At 52.8% G+C, this 18,029-nt stretch overlaps 1 protein-coding gene across 3 annotated transcripts in view; it reads right to left on the bottom strand.

Annotated features, from left to right (window-relative positions):
• Positions 1 to 18,029, bottom strand: part of Pkd1 (polycystin 1, transient receptor potential channel interacting) — a 46,436-nt gene that overhangs the window by 12,418 nt on the left and 15,989 nt on the right. For all 3 annotated transcript variants that reach the window (XM_052195034.1, XM_052195033.1, XM_052195032.1), the window contains exons 5-26: positions 17,115 to 17,786; positions 16,831 to 17,014; positions 15,487 to 15,707; positions 15,105 to 15,220; positions 14,492 to 14,618; positions 13,960 to 14,192; positions 12,728 to 13,480; positions 11,520 to 11,651; positions 11,136 to 11,311; positions 10,707 to 10,840; positions 6,550 to 10,172; positions 6,205 to 6,354; positions 5,123 to 5,266; positions 4,757 to 5,036; positions 4,477 to 4,690; positions 4,246 to 4,405; positions 3,811 to 3,963; positions 2,869 to 3,013; positions 2,159 to 2,779; positions 1,683 to 1,839; positions 1,244 to 1,496; positions 938 to 1,133 (exon numbers count right to left, since the gene is read on the bottom strand). In XM_052195034.1, the coding sequence (XP_052050994.1) occupies positions 938 to 1,133; positions 1,244 to 1,496; positions 1,683 to 1,839; positions 2,159 to 2,779; positions 2,869 to 3,013; positions 3,811 to 3,963; positions 4,246 to 4,405; positions 4,477 to 4,690; positions 4,757 to 5,036; positions 5,123 to 5,266; positions 6,205 to 6,354; positions 6,550 to 10,172; positions 10,707 to 10,840; positions 11,136 to 11,311; positions 11,520 to 11,651; positions 12,728 to 13,480; positions 13,960 to 14,192; positions 14,492 to 14,618; positions 15,105 to 15,220; positions 15,487 to 15,707; positions 16,831 to 17,014; positions 17,115 to 17,786 (8,844 nt within the window). The remainder of the gene's footprint in view (positions 1 to 937; positions 1,134 to 1,243; positions 1,497 to 1,682; positions 1,840 to 2,158; positions 2,780 to 2,868; positions 3,014 to 3,810; positions 3,964 to 4,245; positions 4,406 to 4,476; positions 4,691 to 4,756; positions 5,037 to 5,122; positions 5,267 to 6,204; positions 6,355 to 6,549; positions 10,173 to 10,706; positions 10,841 to 11,135; positions 11,312 to 11,519; positions 11,652 to 12,727; positions 13,481 to 13,959; positions 14,193 to 14,491; positions 14,619 to 15,104; positions 15,221 to 15,486; positions 15,708 to 16,830; positions 17,015 to 17,114; positions 17,787 to 18,029) is intronic.

The raw sequence follows: 18,029 nt of genomic DNA on the forward strand, positions 1-18,029 counted from the left end.
ATACCCAGCTAAATACCTTGATTTGAATTTTTTGTTTTCTTTTGTTTGTTTTTTCAAGACAGGGTTTCAAGACAGTGTAGCTCTGGATGTCCTGGAACTCATTCTGTCGACCAGCCTGGCCTCAAACTCAAAGAGATCCTCCTGCCTTGACTCCTGAGAACCGGGATTAAAGGGCCACCACTGCCAGCTAGCACCTTGAATTTTTTGTTCTGTTTTGTTATTGCATTTTACTTACGGAGTACAAGCTACAGTGCACATGAACAATGAAGGTCAGAGAATTAACCATAGGGTCTGTTCTCTTTCAGCTTATGAGCCAAATTCAGGTTGCCAGGTTTGGTGGTTAAGTACCTTTACCTGTTAAGCCATCTTTGCAGCCCCCAAAATGAGTTTTAGTGTCAATATGAAGCATCAGCTGGCACGGCAGGGCACGCCTCTATTCTTGAGTCCCAGCACTCACTCTAACCCAGCACAGGCAGGTGGATAGTTGTGAGGCTAGCCTGGTAAACAGGGAGTTCAGACTAGCCAGAGCTACGCAGTGAGTCTGCCCCCTGCCCCCAGTCAATAAAGAAAGAAACATTAAGGAAGAGTTGCAGAGCAACTATAATAGTGTAGTTTGAACTCGTGTACAAGGCTGCTCTGCAGAGTTTTTGGCTTTTGGACCTGTTGTTTTTCTCAGGAAAGACAAATGAATGTAAGTACTGTGGATGAAACCCAGGGCCTTGTACATCCTAGGTCACTGTTCTGCCATTGAGCTACACCCACAATCCGTATCTGTCGTTTTCTCATCTCCAAGGTATGTCTTTATTTACATTTTGAGTACTGAGCACTTGCTTTGTGATACCCATCTCCATTATCACCAGACGGGGTTCAGGATTGAGGCTGGAGGGTCTAGACCACAGCAGACTCCATGTCCCCATCTAATCACCCCTCTCCTTACCTGAACCTCGGCTCCAGCCGGTCTTGACAAGTATTTCATATTTGAAGCGGCCCCTCTTCCCACAGAATGGGATGACACGGACGCGGCTAACATCCAGCTGGTCTAGCTTGCGCAGGATCATAGCCATGACCACATAGGTCACCAGGCAAATGACACATGTCAGGAGGACAATGTAGTTAATGCTTGCAGATGGTTCCTGGAAAGAAGGAGTCATGAGGTGCAGGTGGCTTCAGCTCTTGCTCCTTTCGTTTCTAAGGATGGAATCAGGAGGCCTCTCATATGAGAGGGGGCAGAGGCAGTACTCACAGGAAAGATGAACTGGACATGGCTGGGAGGCACAAAAAGGCTGGCCCCAAAGGCAGTGAGGTGGCGGGTGAGGCAGACAGCCTGACTGGGCGAGGTCTCCTCCAGGGGTACAACCCCCTCAGTTCTCCACATCATCATCTCCTCACTGAAGTACTGGCACAGGGATGTATATAGGCCAACAGACACCTCCAGTGCAGACCAGTGGAAATGGCTGGTCAGGTTCAGGTAGTAAGTCCTGTCCAAGGTCCCATTTCTACAAGGGTCAGAGTAGTGTCATAGCCAGACTCTGATTGCCAGGTGCCATGGCCAGCCTTCCTGTTCCCTGGTTCAATAAAGCCCACACACCTGTCACTAATGCAAGCCAAGTTATATTCACCCTTCTGCCACCTCCTTCCTCTCTGCAACACCCATTTCTGTGGTTGTGGTGGGAGGCACTCACCCTGGGGCAAAGAAGAAGGTGTAGAGCCTGTGGTCAGCACCCTCTAGCACATCCAGGCTGATCCTCCTACTGGCCGAGCAGTTGTACTCATTGGGCTGGGACACCGAGTGCAAGTACACAGCCAAATAGGGCTCAGGCTCCTCAGACAGATAGCGCTCTGGGGACAACATATACAGTATCAGACAGCCACCAAAACACTCATCACCCTGGGTATACCCTATGAGTTGCTGCCACAGGGCTGAAGGGCCATGTAAGCACAGAACTACAGGACACTGCACATGAAGTCAGCATACAAGTCTCTGCTCTGTGGCCACAGGCATGTGGGCTTTATGGAACAAGAGTAGCAGGGAAACAGTGTTAGCCACACCTCCAGGACAAGTGACTGCAAACTGAATGCCACTTGCACAAATATGCCCTCCCCAGGGACCAGCAGGGAAGAAAGGCAGACAAGTCACGTGCCTGCCCTAGACACCCACCATTGAGCACTGTGTAAGTGATCCTTAGATGCAGCCCAGCTTGAGGGTTGCTGTTGTCTGCAGTGACCACAGCGCTGACCGAGGCCTGGGGCTGTACAATGGTAGAACCCACAGGATTGTGGGGGCTCTGGGCAGCCTGGTCTGAGTTGTTTGGCACCTTCACTGTGATGGCACGCTCTGCAGCCAACTGCTCAATAGGGATCTGGGTACCAGTCTGTGTCTGGAACGCCATAGACGCCACTTTGGTGGAGACAGTGTAGTTGCTGATGTAGCCAAAGGGAAAGGGGTTGGAATCCACAAGGAAGATGAGCTGCACCACATCGCTGAGGTTCGACAAGGCCCCACTGAAGGCCTCAGGAATGGAGAAGTGGCAGCTGGGCCCCAAGGCTTTGCCATAACACAGAAGGCTGAGTGGGTCTGAGCGCTTGCCCAGGGCCACAATCTCCTCGCCCGCAAGAGTGAGAGGCTCCTCATTGAGCACTCGGGAGCGCATGAGGATGCACATGAGGGCCGATGAGAGGTTGTAGGCCTTGGATGCCACCATCAGGGAGGGTGGCTCTGCCCCCAGCTCCAAGGGCTGTGGGCCTTGCATATCCAAGCTGGCCAGGTGGATGAGGTCACCTGGGACAGGCAAAGGAAGTAAGGGGTGTGAAGAAGAGGTGGTAAGAGGTGGAGGGGAGGCCAGAAAGCGGGAGGGGCAGCTTGTGTACCTGTGATATTGAGGATGCTGTCAGCAATGGTGGTGGGTGTCAAGGTGCCCTCAGTGGTCTCTGCCTGCAAGATGCGCATCATGCCCTCCAGCTTCTGCAGCATCTTCTTTAGGCATGAGCGGCATATGAGCTCCCTGCCGGACACCTACAAGGAGGATCAGCGCGGTGTCTAGGTCTTCCCGCAGAGCACAGACTTATGACATCCAGGGATTCCACCCACACACAAGTGAACAGCTCGGCCTCCTCACACTGGCTGAGATTTGAGGCAGCTTCCTGCTTCTAACCCTTCACTGAGCACCTGCCTGGATGCAAATCTTCTAGGCATTCCCTGCTAAGACTTCTATGGCTCCTCCCAACCCCAAGATGCAGCAAGGTTCTTCCTGTGGCCTATATATTGATCCCTCCAACCATCTATTTCCATAGCTAAAAGTAAGACAGATGTCAAGGGCCTAGACAAATTCAAATCTAAATACACACAAGGATATAGAAACCCATATGCTGACAGGGATCTCCACCCAGAGCTCTCTGAATCTTCATCCTCTAACGACTAGACTATTGTGCTGGCCCCAATACTGATTCCAACCCTGAAAAAGGGCCTTTCCCATCAGTTATGGCCCACTTGGCTCACAAGTCTATAGCTTGGAAAATTTATACCTCATAGGTCAGTAAGGCCATGTCAGGTAAGCCTAGTTAAGTGGGGCATGATGACAGGTCTGATGAGAAGGCACACACACACACCTGTGTTATTCTTCCTATCCAGGGATATCCTAAAGTCATCAGAAGAGCAAGTGGGCTCATACTGGAAAACAACATGAGGATGCAGAAAACTGGCACAGGCTGGGAAGAACACCTAGTCTCAAAGCCCTTACTCATGCTGCACGTATGTGCACCCATGCACAGAGGGCTGTACACAGTGCAGAAGGCTGCATCTATCTGTCTTACCATGCACTGGGCTAATGCAGCAGTGATCTGCTGGATGTCATCTACAGTGTTGACCCGCAGGGAGATCAGGGTCTCTGTGATGTTCTTACGCATTTGGGCTCGCAGCTGCTGCTCAAGGTTGGGCTTTGACACCACATCTGGGGCCTGCTCATACTGGAGGAACAGGGAACATAGGAGAACTATGAGAGGAGGACAGGCCTCCCTGTGGTATCTGAGACAGATTCTAGAGTAGAGATATGAGGCATGGGATTTAAAGATCAAGGATAATTCAGGTCACGGACAGGGATCAGGGTATCAAGAGAGTACTGTGGGTAAGGTGCCCATGGTAAGGGCTGGGGGTAGGACTTAGCATTCCAAGACATTAGGGCACTTCACTGGTTTGAACCCAATCATGGAGCGCAAGTGTGGGGTCCTTTTCAGTCTTCGTGCACTGACCTCATTGAGCACAGTGATGACGGCTAAAGAGTACTCGATGACATGCTGAGGGTCAGCCTGCTTCAGGAGCCCTGGCAGCACACTGGCAGTCAGGCTATGCAGCCAGGGTATGAGGTCTGCAGGATTTCCACTGGGTTCTGGTAGGACAATGGTCAGAGACCTAGAGAGTGGAAGGAGACTGTAAGCAGTCGGTGGTCAGCTTGTGTTCCCAGACCCCAGGGTTCAGCTCACCTGTTGAGTGCAACAACTGCAGCACCCAGCTGATCTTGAACAACCACAGCCAGGCTCACCACAAAAAGGGGCTGGAATCCAGGAGGCAGGACAGCCCCATAGGTGGAGAGGCTACCCTTATAGATGCAGAAATTCTCACAGTAGCTCTGACGACAGCGCCTCAGCAGTAGGGCATACACCAGTGGGGCTCCACCATCTTCTGCATCACGCCAGCCTATGGACAACAGCATCAGTACAGAGTCCAGGCCCATAGCAGCACCTCCAAGTAACCCACACTCACCTGTGCATTCGAAGTGAACCTTAGTGGTGAGGCCACGCACATAATCCAATGGGAAGAGGCGGCAGGAGCCTCCGAGCGGGGGTCGGTTGGGTGAGAGGCGGATTGAGGCACAGCCCTCTTCCTCCCCTGAGTGGCCCAGCACAGTGAGTGTGAAGATGTAGCCCTCCCCATCACGCAGTGCACCCGGCCGCACTACGAGATGCATGCCAGTGCTACCCGTGGATGTCGTCGTCTCATTCAGCTCCAGGGTCTTATTGCTGAAAGTACGAGCTGCCCAGCGCTGCGTGATGGAAGCATGGAGGACACGGTGAGAGTGGTGCCCTGGATGCCTCCTAGGACCCTTGCCATTCAACAATGGCTACTCACCCCTTGCTTGGAGCCCCTGCTGCAGTTGTGGCAGTGACCCTCCAAGTACACATAGGAACTGCGGCTCACTTCATACACTGCTTGTGCCTTGCAGGACACACACTCAAGGGACACAATGGGTACCCGCCCACTTCGGATCAGCACCTGGAAGGGACAAGCACGTCACAGGGAGGCTGCACACTGTGTGTGCAGGGAAAGCTTTCTGGACTAGGTCACTCCCATTTGGCCCAAATTCCAGGTTGTACCTCTGGGCTGTAAGGAGCTAACTAGCTAAATCCAGAAGGGCCTGTGAGTAGCATCAGTCCAGGGCCCTTCTGGCCTGGCAGTAGGAAGCATGGGCACCCACCACACGCCGATGGAAACAAAGCATCCAGGAAATCAAGGTTAGTTGTTTTTTACATAGATCTGTCACAGAGATACTGGCTGACCCAAGTGGGCCCTGGAACAGTGTCCTCTTCTCGTAAGACTTTATTAGGCAGGTGACCTGAGAAAGCTTAGTGCTGGGGAAGACAATCCCCCTTTGAGGCACCTCTCCATATACATGAGCAGGACTCATCAGCATGCAGCAGAAGTGGTCCTTATCTTTATCCAGGGAAGAAGTCTGAAAGCAAGAACTGGCTGCCTGCCCCGGAAGCAAGGCCATGTTATGTGGACGGCTGTTGCTGCCTAGGTAGGTGAAGGCCTTGCTTTCTCATCATTTGCCTTGCATGCTGGTGGCATAAAGTTCAGTTTTTACAAAGCAGGGTGCTTGTATGACTCAGGGCCTTGTTTTGGTTTTCAAACACAGGTTATCATTGTGTTGGTGAGGTCCTACCTCCCAGTCCTCCCTCCACTCTCAGAGTGCTAGTATTACACAAGGGCCGCCCTGCCGCCTCTCCTCTAAAACTTCACACTACTGAGCATCTATGTCCTGGATTTTCAGACAGAAGCAATGCTGAGTTTGATCATTTATCAAAATCAGCACTAGGTTAGAGAGAAGTCACAGCCCCAGGGGATACTACAGCTAGGACTGAACAACACCAGGTTGTAACTGGTCCTATCCTGGCATGAGGACACACTGGGAGGGTGGGGGTGCGACCCACCGTCTGGTTGGTGGCTTCTTCCTTCCGACCTGCTTTCCACACTATAAGGTTGAAGGTGTACTCTACACCAGCTTCTAGGCGGTCCAGGGGGATGGTGACCACACTGCTCCCACGGGGCCCAAAGTTCAGCACGCAGCCACCTGTCTCACTCTGTACCAGCAAATAAGGAAATGGGGTACAAGATCGTTAACCATCCTCAAAGCAGAGCCTAGCTTAGAAAACCTTTTTTTATGCTGGGCCTAAGATTCACCCCAGGAATAACCCAAGTGCTAGGCACTTAGCAGACATGAAACATGAGATAGAAGAGGCAGGGAGGACCTGTTACCCTAAGTCCCCATGGCTTACTTGTGTTGAAGCCACGCAGGCCCAATGGAAGTTGAGCGGTGTCTGATCACCATCCTCCAGGTTAGGGTCATAGGACTTGCTCCCATCCAGCACCAGGTCCTGCGTGTCTGACCATACCCGGTAGGAACCACCTTCAATGATCGGTACCAGACGCTCAGCAGCTACTGTCACATTGGCCTGGATGCTCCGTGCCAGTGGTGTGTCCCCAAATGAAACCACAAACACAAAGCAGTAGTGGCCTACAGGCAGTGCCAACCGTGGCACCACCAGCTGGGGCCGGCTCACATCCACACCAGGCAGTACCATTTGAGCCATACGTCCTGGCCGTTGGCAGCTGGCAGTACGATACACTTCCCATCGATACTCAGTCTGGTAGGAGACACAGTTGCGTAGATCAACATGGGCCTCCAGGTAGTTACGCTGGGAACGCCGCATCAGCACTTGCAGAGGCAGCGCTACCTCCACTTCAGGCTCCCTGCAGGCCAGCACCTGGACAGTCACTGTGGCCTGTGCCACGAAAAAACTCACTAGGTTTGTAGCATTCACCTCTACATGGTAGTCTCCAGGATGCAGGTAGAGGTGGTCAGCCCAAGATTCCCTGGTTTCCTGTACTGGAGTCCCATCCCCAAAGTCCCAGTGGTAGGTTACACGCCGGGGACTGGGACTTGTAGCAGCCTCAAACCTGGCTGAGCGGTTGGTAAAGCAGCGGCCATTTTGAAGTGTTACATACTGAATGATATCCTGGACTTCCACCATGAGCGTGAGGTTCACACCACCCAGTTCATTGAAGGCACGCACATGGATCTCCAGTAACCCTGCAGCCACAGGTGTGTAGGTGACATCACGTCCAGATAAAATGACCAAGGAGTCACCCTGAACCTTTTGCAAGGAGAAATACCAGGCATAGGCAACTCGGGAACCCTGCTGCACCCGGGCTGTGAAGTTCTTCTCAGTGCCTGTGGCTATGCCCGGCTCACAGCAGTTGGGTACCTGCAGCCCAACAACAGCCTCTAGCACTAAGATGCGAACCTGGGCCTGGGCACGGCTCACATGGTTCTCAGCCTGCACATTCACTACGTGGTCTCCAACCCGAAAGAAGCTGTGGGAGAAGTGGGGACTAGGGAGCACTTCAGACACAGACCCTCCAACCTGAAGTCGGAAAGTAACAGCAGAGCCAGCTGCCAACAAGATTTGAAAGTGGACTGGCTGCCCTGGTGCCACCACCTTGCTGCTGGCCCATAGCACCAGGCTCACAATGGGCTCCTCTACTGTGAGATTGTACATAGCTGAGACCCAACTGACTGCATTGGAAGCATTAAGCCGCAGAGAGAAGTTGCCAGCAGTGGGGAAGCGCACAGCAATGTTCTGGCTGTACTTACTTCCACCTGGCAAGGTCCAACACCAAGTCACATTGGTACCTTCGACCAGCTGACCCCAGAAGGGTACAGTGGAGCCAGCTGCCACAAAGATGCTATCCCGATCACTGGTTCTGATGCTCAGGCCACCCACAGGCACCTGTATGGCCACTTCAATTGTGGCATTGACCGAGCCCAACTGGTTCTCAGCTGTGACTCTGACCACGTGCAGGCCAGGTGTAGCGAAGGTATGGGTGGTGGATGGCATGGAGGTCTCCCAACTCAGCCCTTCCTCCAGGTACCACGTGTAGACAACACCACTGCCACCAGCCAGTTCAGCAGCAAGGGTGAGGCTCATGTTGACAGCAGCTGGATTGGGGGATGCAGATAGGATCAGACCCTCCACGGGCTCCACAAAGTCTATAGTACGGTTGGCCGAGGCACTGCCCAACATGTTAGTGGCCCTAAGATGGACATAGTAGGTGCTAGCTTTGAGTGCAGTAAGAGAAAAGCTCTTGCCACTGCCGAAGAGAGTGAGGCCGCCATCCTGCTGGGCTGTCCAGCTATAGGAGATGTTGGTGCCATCTCTAACTGCAGCTTGCAGCTGCAGTGTGTAGTTGGTAGGGAAGCAGCAGCTGCTATCACCCCCCACCACCTGCAGCCCCTCAATGAGCTGCAGAACATAGATGAAAATGCTGTCCTGGGCAGAACCTACCTCATTCTCAGCTGTGACAATAATATTGAAGGTGCCCACAGAGCGGAAGGTATAGGAGATAGTAGGGCCACCTGGGATGGGTGTGCATCTGTCACAGAGCACCCAGGAGTAATGCACATCACTACCCACCTCCAACAAGGTGCTAAAGCTCACACTGCCATTCAGGGGCACCACTGTGCGGCTGGCGTTGATGGTAAGGCCCTGCACACGCTGCTTTACGGTGACGTTGAGTTGGGCCTCACTACGGCTCACCTCATTCCAGCCAGACACCCTGACAGTGAAATCACCAGTGCTGCTGTAGATATGGGTGACCTCAGGGCCCTCATGCTGGCTGCCATCTCCCAGTTCCCACAGGTAGGTGGCAGGGCTCCCGTTGCCCATGACTGAGAACAGGTAAGGCTGCTGCAGCTCTAGCACATGGGAGCCATTTATTCTGATGCCAGTGACTAACACGGGCTCCTGGACCTCCACAAAAGCTGAGTCGTTGGTAGAAGAGATGTTGTTGGACACAGTGACTGTCACCAAGTAGGAGCCTGGTTCTCGGTAGATAAATGTCACTTCAGAGCCCCCAGTTTGGGTGTGGGTAGTCTCTTCAGTGCCAAAGTCCCAGCTGTACCGGTACGGGAATGGGGGCCAAGAATAGGCCACCAGCCAGGCTTCGGCCCCCAGCTTCACAAACTGCCTCTCAGGCTGCAGGGTGATGTTACTTATCTCAGGTTCCACACAGATGCTGGTAAAATAATGTGCCTTGTTCACATGACTTGACAAAACCAATGCCAGTGGGAATACGCCACTCCGAGTGAAGTTGTGTGTCACTGATGGATGCCCATGGACAGTCACATTGGAGGAGCCATCCCCAAAAGTCCAATCAAAGAGGTAATGGGCAGGGTCCCCAGTGACGTGGGCCATAAGCTGGGCACTGGGCTGTGTGGGGATGCAGGTAGAGGGCTCTATGCGTAATACCTCCAGGACAAACACTTGCACATGCAGGCTCTGGGACAAGTGGCCAGCAGGGCTAGCTGCTCCTACTGTCACTGTTAAGTTCTGAGCCTGCAGGTATACATGCTGTACTGTAGCCTCAGGGCCTGTGAACACTGTGCCATCTCCCATGTCAAATGTCCATGTAACATTGTCACCTGACTCCACAGAAGCACTGACTACCATGGGGGCTCCCTGCTCCACAGATGGGCTCAAATACACAGTCAGGCCATGCAACTCCTGGAAGACATGAATGTCTGCATGTGCTGCCACACTGCTCACTGTGTTGTTAACCTCCAAGGTGATTCTGTAAGTGCCTGTCATGCTGTAGGTGTGGTTGAGTACTGGCTGGGTCTGTGTTAGGACAGGTGAGCCATCCCCAAAGTCCCATGTATATAGGACGCCATCAGCTGAGGGCAACGGATGTGGAGAAAAGGTGATGGATCGGCCGGCCACCAGGACGTTGCTGCTCATGCCAATAGCCACACTGGGGAGAACAGTGCGCACGCTCACTGGCACCTGCTGCGTCAGATTCTCATAGGTATTGGACACAAGGACGGTCAGGTTGTACTCACCTGTGGAGACAGGCTCAAGTGGGACTTCCTACTCACAGAACCCCCACCAAACACCTGTCACTGCATGGACAGTGCTCACACCCAGGCCACCCATGGGGCAGAGCACCCAAGAGTTCACAAGGAGCAAGAAAACGGATAGGACCATTTCTAAGCACAACCGCGTAGGGTGAACATGGAAGTGAACACCAGCACAAGCAGGAATAAGGACACACATGGATATCACATGCCGACTGGGGAGTGGGGCTGTGACAGGGTGCAGTCTCAGGCTGTTTTACAAGTAAACAACAGCTCAGTCTTACTTTCCCCAAAAGGCTGAAATTTGGAGACTAGAGGACCCCATTCCTGGCAATTTTAAATTGAGGCTGCAGGGACCTTGTCACCCCCCCAATCTTCAATGTGAGGGTGCCCCTCCTTTATCTAAGGACCCTACGCCACCAACCCAGGTGGGATCAAAGTGGCAGTAATATGGGCTGCCATACCCAAAAGTAAGCTGTCCAAGCTCAGGACCTGAAGGGCAATGGCCCCACCCCTCACCTGGGGTAGTGTAAATATGCGTGGTATTGTGTTCCACCAGCACCTGGGCCACTGTGGGGTCTGGAACCTGGAAGGACTCGTCGTATGGAGGCTTGAACTGGCGGAGTACCTGCTCCCCATCCCCAAAGTTCCACCTGCCAAGGCAGCAGGCAGATAGTGAGCAAGCAAGATGAGCAGACAGGGTGCCACTGGTTCGAATGACCTACAATCACTCTTTCCTGGTCCATGGGTTCAAGGCACTCTATTGGCTCTACTATACCTGCCATGGTCCTACCCACTAGCATTCCCAATAGAGGAGGAAACTGAGGCTCTAAATCAGGGTTCCAGGGTAAATGCTAGGGGCTGAAATAGGAACCTGATGCCACCTCCAACCCAGGCCCTGTTCACCTAGCCATCCTCCCCCCCCAAAAAAAACCCAGAGGCACTCACAGGAAGGCCACCTCCACAGCTGAATCCACCAGCACACCACCTGTCAGTGCCAGTGTGGCATTGGGGGGTAACACAGCTGGCACTGCAGATACCCACAGCCCACGCATCTTGTTCATCCGCTCCACAGTGACATTGTAGTTCACAGTGATGTTGCTCACATGGTTAGAGGCTGTCAGCTGAGGAGACAGGCATCAGTGGGTATGGCCCAGAGACAGCAAGGACAGACCAATGGGTGAAAGGCCTCGAGCCCCACTCAGCAACCTCCCCACACTCACCCACAGCTGCAGCAGGGTCCTCAGGGGCAAAGCAAAGCAGAACAGAAGGCAAAAGTGAGCACCCAGATATCCCAGGACCCCATGCCTCCCTCCACAGGCCCCTGCCTACCGAGAGCTTGAAGATGGCAGCACTCTGGTATATTACATTGAAGACAGTATTGTGGAAAGTCAAAGACTGCTTATCATCAATGGTCCACCGGAAGGCCACATCCGAGCCAGCCTCCACCATGGGGCTGTACCGCTAGGGAAAGGACATGATGTTGGCCAAAGCTATGATTTTGTTCCAGCCTAAAGCTGACTCTGCTCCTGGCCCCATCTGTCCCCCTCAGACTTACTAAAGAATTTTGTGTGTGGTACAGGGTAGCCAAGGGGGTCTACCACCTGAACCCTGACTGCGGGGCACCCAGGTAAAGGAGGGCAAGGAAGTACCTAGGACCATGTTGACTTAGGAGCTCTAAAGCTTGAGTACTGATAGCCAGTGTCAAGGACACCTCTCTAATCTTTAGCCAAGTAGTCTAATTACACCTTGACCTCTCCCTCAATCCCTGCATCTGTGATGTGGACCTAGCACAACAACACTGTCACTCTGACCAACTAGTCCTCATAAGCTTCCTTCTCAGGTAGACAACCTTTCGGAGGGGGAGGAAACATTTGAATCTTAATGGGCCTCAGTCTCAGAGGTTGACCCAGGCTAATGCAGAGCAGGTGTATCCACAGGGGAAGTCATGGCATACAACTGGACAAGTTGTGAGAGATGGACAGAAATAGCCCTTAAATGAATGGCTGCTGGTGCTAGGGTGGGCATGGTCAAGATGAGAACAATGCCATCCCCTAGGGTACTAAAGTAGCTAGCTAGATCTTGAGCTTTCAGACCCCATTTCAACAGGCACATGCAACAGGTAGCTACAAGCACTGCAGATGGCCCAGAAGCACATGGGGACTTGTGGAGGAGGCTCAGGGAAGGGTGGGGGCAAGTGTGATGAAGTACTTTCTAGAATCTGAAGAGTAAGGAAATCTGAGTCTTTAGAACAGATGTTTTAACTGTGACCTTCAGTAACTTACACATTGTTAAAAGGGGCTCAGGTGTAGCTCACAACAATAGAACATGTCTACCGTGCATGGATCCCAGGCTCTATACCCGGCACCACTAAGGAAAGATATAATCACTAACTAGGCAGGGGCTCCCCAACAGGTCCCACTGGACATCATCTAACAGATGCTATCATCCCTAGAAAACAGCTGAAGGTCGTCCTTCCTCAATGGGGAGGAGCTTCCCATTCTTACCATTGAGAGGGCTGGGTTGTAGGACACACTTACCACCAGGATGCCCTGTAGCACTCGTGCCTCGGGGCTTGGCACAGCATGGAGGCCACAGATGGGCTCCTCAGCTGTCACCCTCAGGCTGAGGTTGGCCTGGCTGGCTCCATTTTGTGCCACAATCTCCACTGCATGATCTCCCTCCTTGAGCCTGGGCAACACTAACACCGAGAACAGGGTGCCATTGGCCTCTTCAGTGCAATCTTGCTTGAGAAAGTCCACCTCAGGAGGGCAGGCATCCTCAAAGGGAGCACTAATATTGCCCCCAAACCACTGAGCTGTGGCAGTGGCATTAGCACCAGAATCTACCTGAAGCACCAAGACTGAGCCATTGGTTGGCACATAGATGTGGCCATCAAGGGGCATAGGGTAAATGACTCTCAGCCCAGCTACTGGAGACACCACACTGAAGCTGCAGGACAGGTTTTGCCTGGATACGCTGTTGCCCACTGTAGCCTGGACCTCATAGTGCCCAGGATGCTGTAGTCCAGGGTTAGGCCCAGGGCCCAGCAGTGGGGTAAGCTGCTCTGTGACCAAAAGCAGCTGAAGGGAGCAGACAGGGCCAGCCCAAGCTTCTTCCAGATGGACAGGCAGGTTGGTCATCCAATCTGAGGCATTAGTTGAAAGGTACAGGGTTTGGCCAGGACAGCTGGAAGCCAGGGGACAGTGTAGGAGGGTACCTGGGCCAGCATCATGCTGTAAGCCAATGAGGTCACCAGGGAGCATAGGAACATCCTGGCTGTGGAGGGTGACCTATAGAAGAGGAAGGCAGTGTTATATATATCACATTTCCATAATAAAGACTAGAAGGACAACTGAGACAGAGTAGACAGGACATTCATACAGGCCTCAGCACTGTCAATGGTGCTTCATGGAGTCCCTGCCCCAAGGCACTCATGGCTGAGTCAAACAGGACATTGTAATACAGGGGACTTGCACAAGGAAGATATAGCAAGAGTGACTGCCATAGGTGGAAGAGCTTTCTCAGGGATCTAAGGCTAGAAAGCAGGTGGGTGCTCCAAGTGACAGCACAAGCTCCCCTGAGAAGACAGAGGACAGAGGCCCTGAGAAGATGACAGGGGCACTGGGGCAGGATGCAGGCAAGAGCACTAGGGCAGGGCTACTGGGCATATACAAGAAGCCTGCAAGATATCTAGTTCAAAGACCACGATCTTGGGTAGATAGGGGAAGTAGCTCAAGAATAGGTCAGAGACCCACACAAAGACACATACCAAGTACTGTGTGGGAGGCCCTGCAGGCACAGAAAAAAAGAACTCCTTCCATAGTGTGTAGCTGGCCCTAGGGAGTCCCAGCCTTGACACAGACCCATTGATGCAGACATGAGAGTTACACGAAGCATCAAAAGGTACGCAGACATTGGCTCCAGGACACCAGAGTTCCTCAGGCACACACTTGGGGGCCGGCTCAGTCCTGTTGTCAGGCTCACTGCTGCCTTCTGGGGCCACTGTTGGGAAAGGAATGATGTCATGAGCCTGACTCACTAACAAGCTACTATCAGGGATGCTCCACTTATCCACTATAAAGCCAAACCTTGATAAGCAGTTCCCCAGTCTCCATCATCACTCCCCTGCCTCTAGACCATGCCCAAGCAGGTACCACCCCATCTATCTTTAGGACAAGAGAACAGAAGTTGGCAACTCTGCAGAACTCTACCATCACTCTACCTTGAGGCTGGAATCAGAAGGCATGAGAAAACTCAGACAACCCACTACGCCTCCAATTCCTTTCCCTTCAGAGCCCCACCTGCTTCTCTTGAGGGCCGGTACACCTGTAGACGCAGCTGGACAGGCTCTTCAAGCTCCTGGGTCTCAAACTCTGCTGCAGTGAGAAAGGCTTCGCGGCTAGGGCTCAGGCCAGGGAACACCATAACCTGGAGGAGATGAGAGACTCAGCTCAAAAGATCTACCCCTTGCAGTATAAGTACATCCCTCTCAAGGCCACCATAAACCTCATTTCATATCACTTGGGAAGAAAACCCGAAACAAAGCCACCTGTGAACAACAGGAAGCTTGAAGCAGGAAGATCACAAGTCCAAGGCTTGCTTGGGCTATACAACAAGATTTTGTGAAAAAAAAAATTTATCTGAGCAAAGCTCAGGAGAAGCACAATTTTCAGAAAACAGAACTAGAAGCTTTTCATGTCTTCACTCTTGAGTATTTTTCTGTCACAGTGGGCACACTAACAATTTTAACAACTTCTAACAAAAACAACTTGAGGGGTTTTGTTTGTTTTGTTGTTTAGGGTTAGGATCCTAGGAACTGAACCCAGATACTGAACCATATCCCCAGCCCTCACTTTGATTATTAGCAACAGGGTAGTCTGCAAAGGGTTCTAGAACACAGAAAGGCTGGCCTACCTCCACAGGCCGCAGGGGGCCCTGGACTGTTTCCTGCTGTGTTAGTGGATGTAGGGGTCCAGACAGGCCTCCACCAGACACTCCCACAAGAAAGTTCTCAGCATCCCACACAGGCCCTAGGGATAGTAAAGTATGCAATGAGGTGCCAGTAAAGTATGCAGAGGTGACACTGGAAAAACATCCAGGTTGGAGCTGGACTTAGAACTAAGTCACCTGCCAAGACCATATGGTCCCCTCTTATCTTGTTTCCTCTGTCCTTAGTTCTTCTGGTTTTGTCCCAACCCGGGCACAAGAACAAACATTCAGCAAACATTCATGGTCACTACTGAGCTGAGAAGACAAGCACAGGGAGGGAAGGCTTATGCCACGCAGCAGTCCATACCTCCAGGTCGCAGCTCGCAGACGTAACTATGTGGTGCCGAACACAGGTCTGTGTTGCATTGCCCAGCAGGCCCCAACCGCACACAATGCTCCGCTGTGGCTGGGTGTGGTTCCCCAGGCAGCCAGTTCTGGCAGCTTTCCAGGCTGAAGGCCTCACCCTGGGGATCCAGGCCTTCTTCTGTCCCCTCCACAGATGAGAAGCCAATCCACACGTCCAGGCTCCTATGGCCAGATTCAAGGGACAGTCAGGCCATCAGGGGGCAGCTCTGCCTTACCTCTGAGGACATACTCTTCATAATACCCTGGTAAATGGGCCATATTCACCTCATTTTCCAAGTGGTAAAACAGCCTCAGAAACATTACCCAGCAAGGACCACAAACCCAGGCTCATAGCCACATCCGTCCAGAATCATGTCTATGGAACCAGCTGTTATTGGAGACCAAGATTTGGCCAAGGATCACAGGCCACCAGACCTGAAGGGAAACTCTAAGGCTGCAGCAGAGAACCAAGACTGCATCTATGGGTGCTGCATGATAGTATTATCAGCACTGGAAGGCCCCTCCAGAGGCAAAACTTAAAGGTCCATAGCCATGTTTAGGCACAGGTACACACACAGGAACATATATGCACAAACATACATGCTCAGGTGTGAGCACAAGCCTAAACACACACCCTGGGAGGGAGTCATAATGGAGCCCTGTTCCATGGAGGGCACTATCACCCACCAACTGGATGATTCTGGAGCAGGTCTAACTACTCTGGACCTCTTTCCCCTTTCCAACAGCACAGGCAATGTAAAGCATGTGATTAACCATGCACAAGGCAGATTCCCATTCCACCCAGGGAGCAAGCACCTTTACCACCCACTCAGACACAGGGTTGTGGGGGTCTAAAGAATATGTTCCCACAAGCCTGGGCAGGGCATAGGAGCCTGACAGGCTTTCCACAGATGGGACAGCATGTGGCATTGGGAGGGGAGGTACTCAGGTGGTGGGGTGGGGGATGAGTACAGCAATATGAGAAGGAGAAAATACAATCAACAGTGACCAAGAACTAGTCCTGTCAGCAGGACCAAGGGCCCTCCCCTACAGGGACAGGAAAGACTGGGGGCCAGGACCCAGCTCCACCTGTGACACTTCCCAGAAGCATTAGAGAAGCTGCCCCTACCTATATCTGCCTTTACATACACAGTGCTGCCAGCAAAGGCTACCCACATGTGGGGCAGTACACAAAGGCCCAACTACCCTAGCTTTCCTCCTGAGCTGCTACAGGCTTCAGGGCTCTGGCCACACCCAGAATTCTGAGCAACCTCCACCCACTTTGCCATTTCCAGGATAGGTATACCTGGTAACCTTGGAAACTAGGAAGTGCTGGATAGCAGGACTGTCCACCATGGCCAAGGCAGCACCAGCCCAAGTCCGACACTGCTCCTGTGCTTGCAGCCAGGGTGCCTTCTCTGCCACCAGGCGGTAGCAGTGCCCATTGCCAGGGAAGATCTCTGTGTCCGAGGGGCAGAGTGGGTGGACCACTAGGGATGGTAAGCAATGAACACAACATCAGTGTATGCCAGACTCTGCCCTACCACCAGCTTACAAGAGGAAGCATGCGGGTTGAACCAGGGTAGGCACCTTGGGCAGGCTCTTTATCCAATGCCAGAATGCTATAGGTGACCTCAAGGGCTGAGCCTCCATGATGCCGTATGCCAAGTTCAAGGCTCTCGTCACTGTGCACAAAGGGTGGGCACACAAGCTCCAAGACAGTAGGGGCCACTTCTACTTGTACCTCTGTCTCCAGCAGAGCTGAGCCAGCCCCCAAGGCCAGCACAACTGTCACGTGATAGTGTCCAGATAGCATATAGGAGTGGGTAGCAGTAGGGCCAGCCATGTCCACCTCAGGGGAGCCATCTCCAAAGTTCCAGCGTGTTGAGCTAATGGGCAGGGGGGAAGTAATATGGAAGTCTGCTGGCTGGCCAGAGGCCAGGGGTCCATGGGGCCCCACCAGGGCAGCCCCTGGGGAGGCAGGAAAGGTGTGCTGGAGCAAGGTAGGGGCCCCACAGGCAGAGCTGAGGGACAGTGAGATGCTGGAACACCAGGGTGAGCAGGCTGCAGAAGAGTTAGAGGGCTGGCCTGCCCCACAGAGGCATTGATTCTGTTCTGAGAGGGCCGCAAGGCCCTCACCAGCTGAGAAGCAGAAGGCACTGCAGGCCTCCGTCTCCAGTGGTCCCTCGTGGGCAAAGAAGAAGGGCACTGCTGCCACAGCACCTGAGCTGTTGTCAGGGAGGCAGGCGACATATTCCTCACCTGGGAACAGAGAGAGACACTGGTCCCAGGGACTTACTTTCTTCTGGATGCATCATGTTCCCTTACCAACCCTCTTTAAACTCCATGTCAGAGCCACCGCCCCCAAAGAGGCTTTCTAGACCCTATCTGGCCACTATCTTCCCATGTATGCCTTTCTCTGAGCCTCATCTGCCACCAAGTCTGTGGCTCCACTCTCCCTGGGTCCTGCCCAATAAGAAAAAATAATGTCATCTCTGTCTTACA

The sequence above is a fragment of the Apodemus sylvaticus genome, chromosome 10 (genome assembly GCF_947179515.1).
Source record: "Apodemus sylvaticus chromosome 10, mApoSyl1.1, whole genome shotgun sequence".
Classification (NCBI taxonomy): domain Eukaryota; kingdom Metazoa; phylum Chordata; class Mammalia; order Rodentia; family Muridae; genus Apodemus; species Apodemus sylvaticus.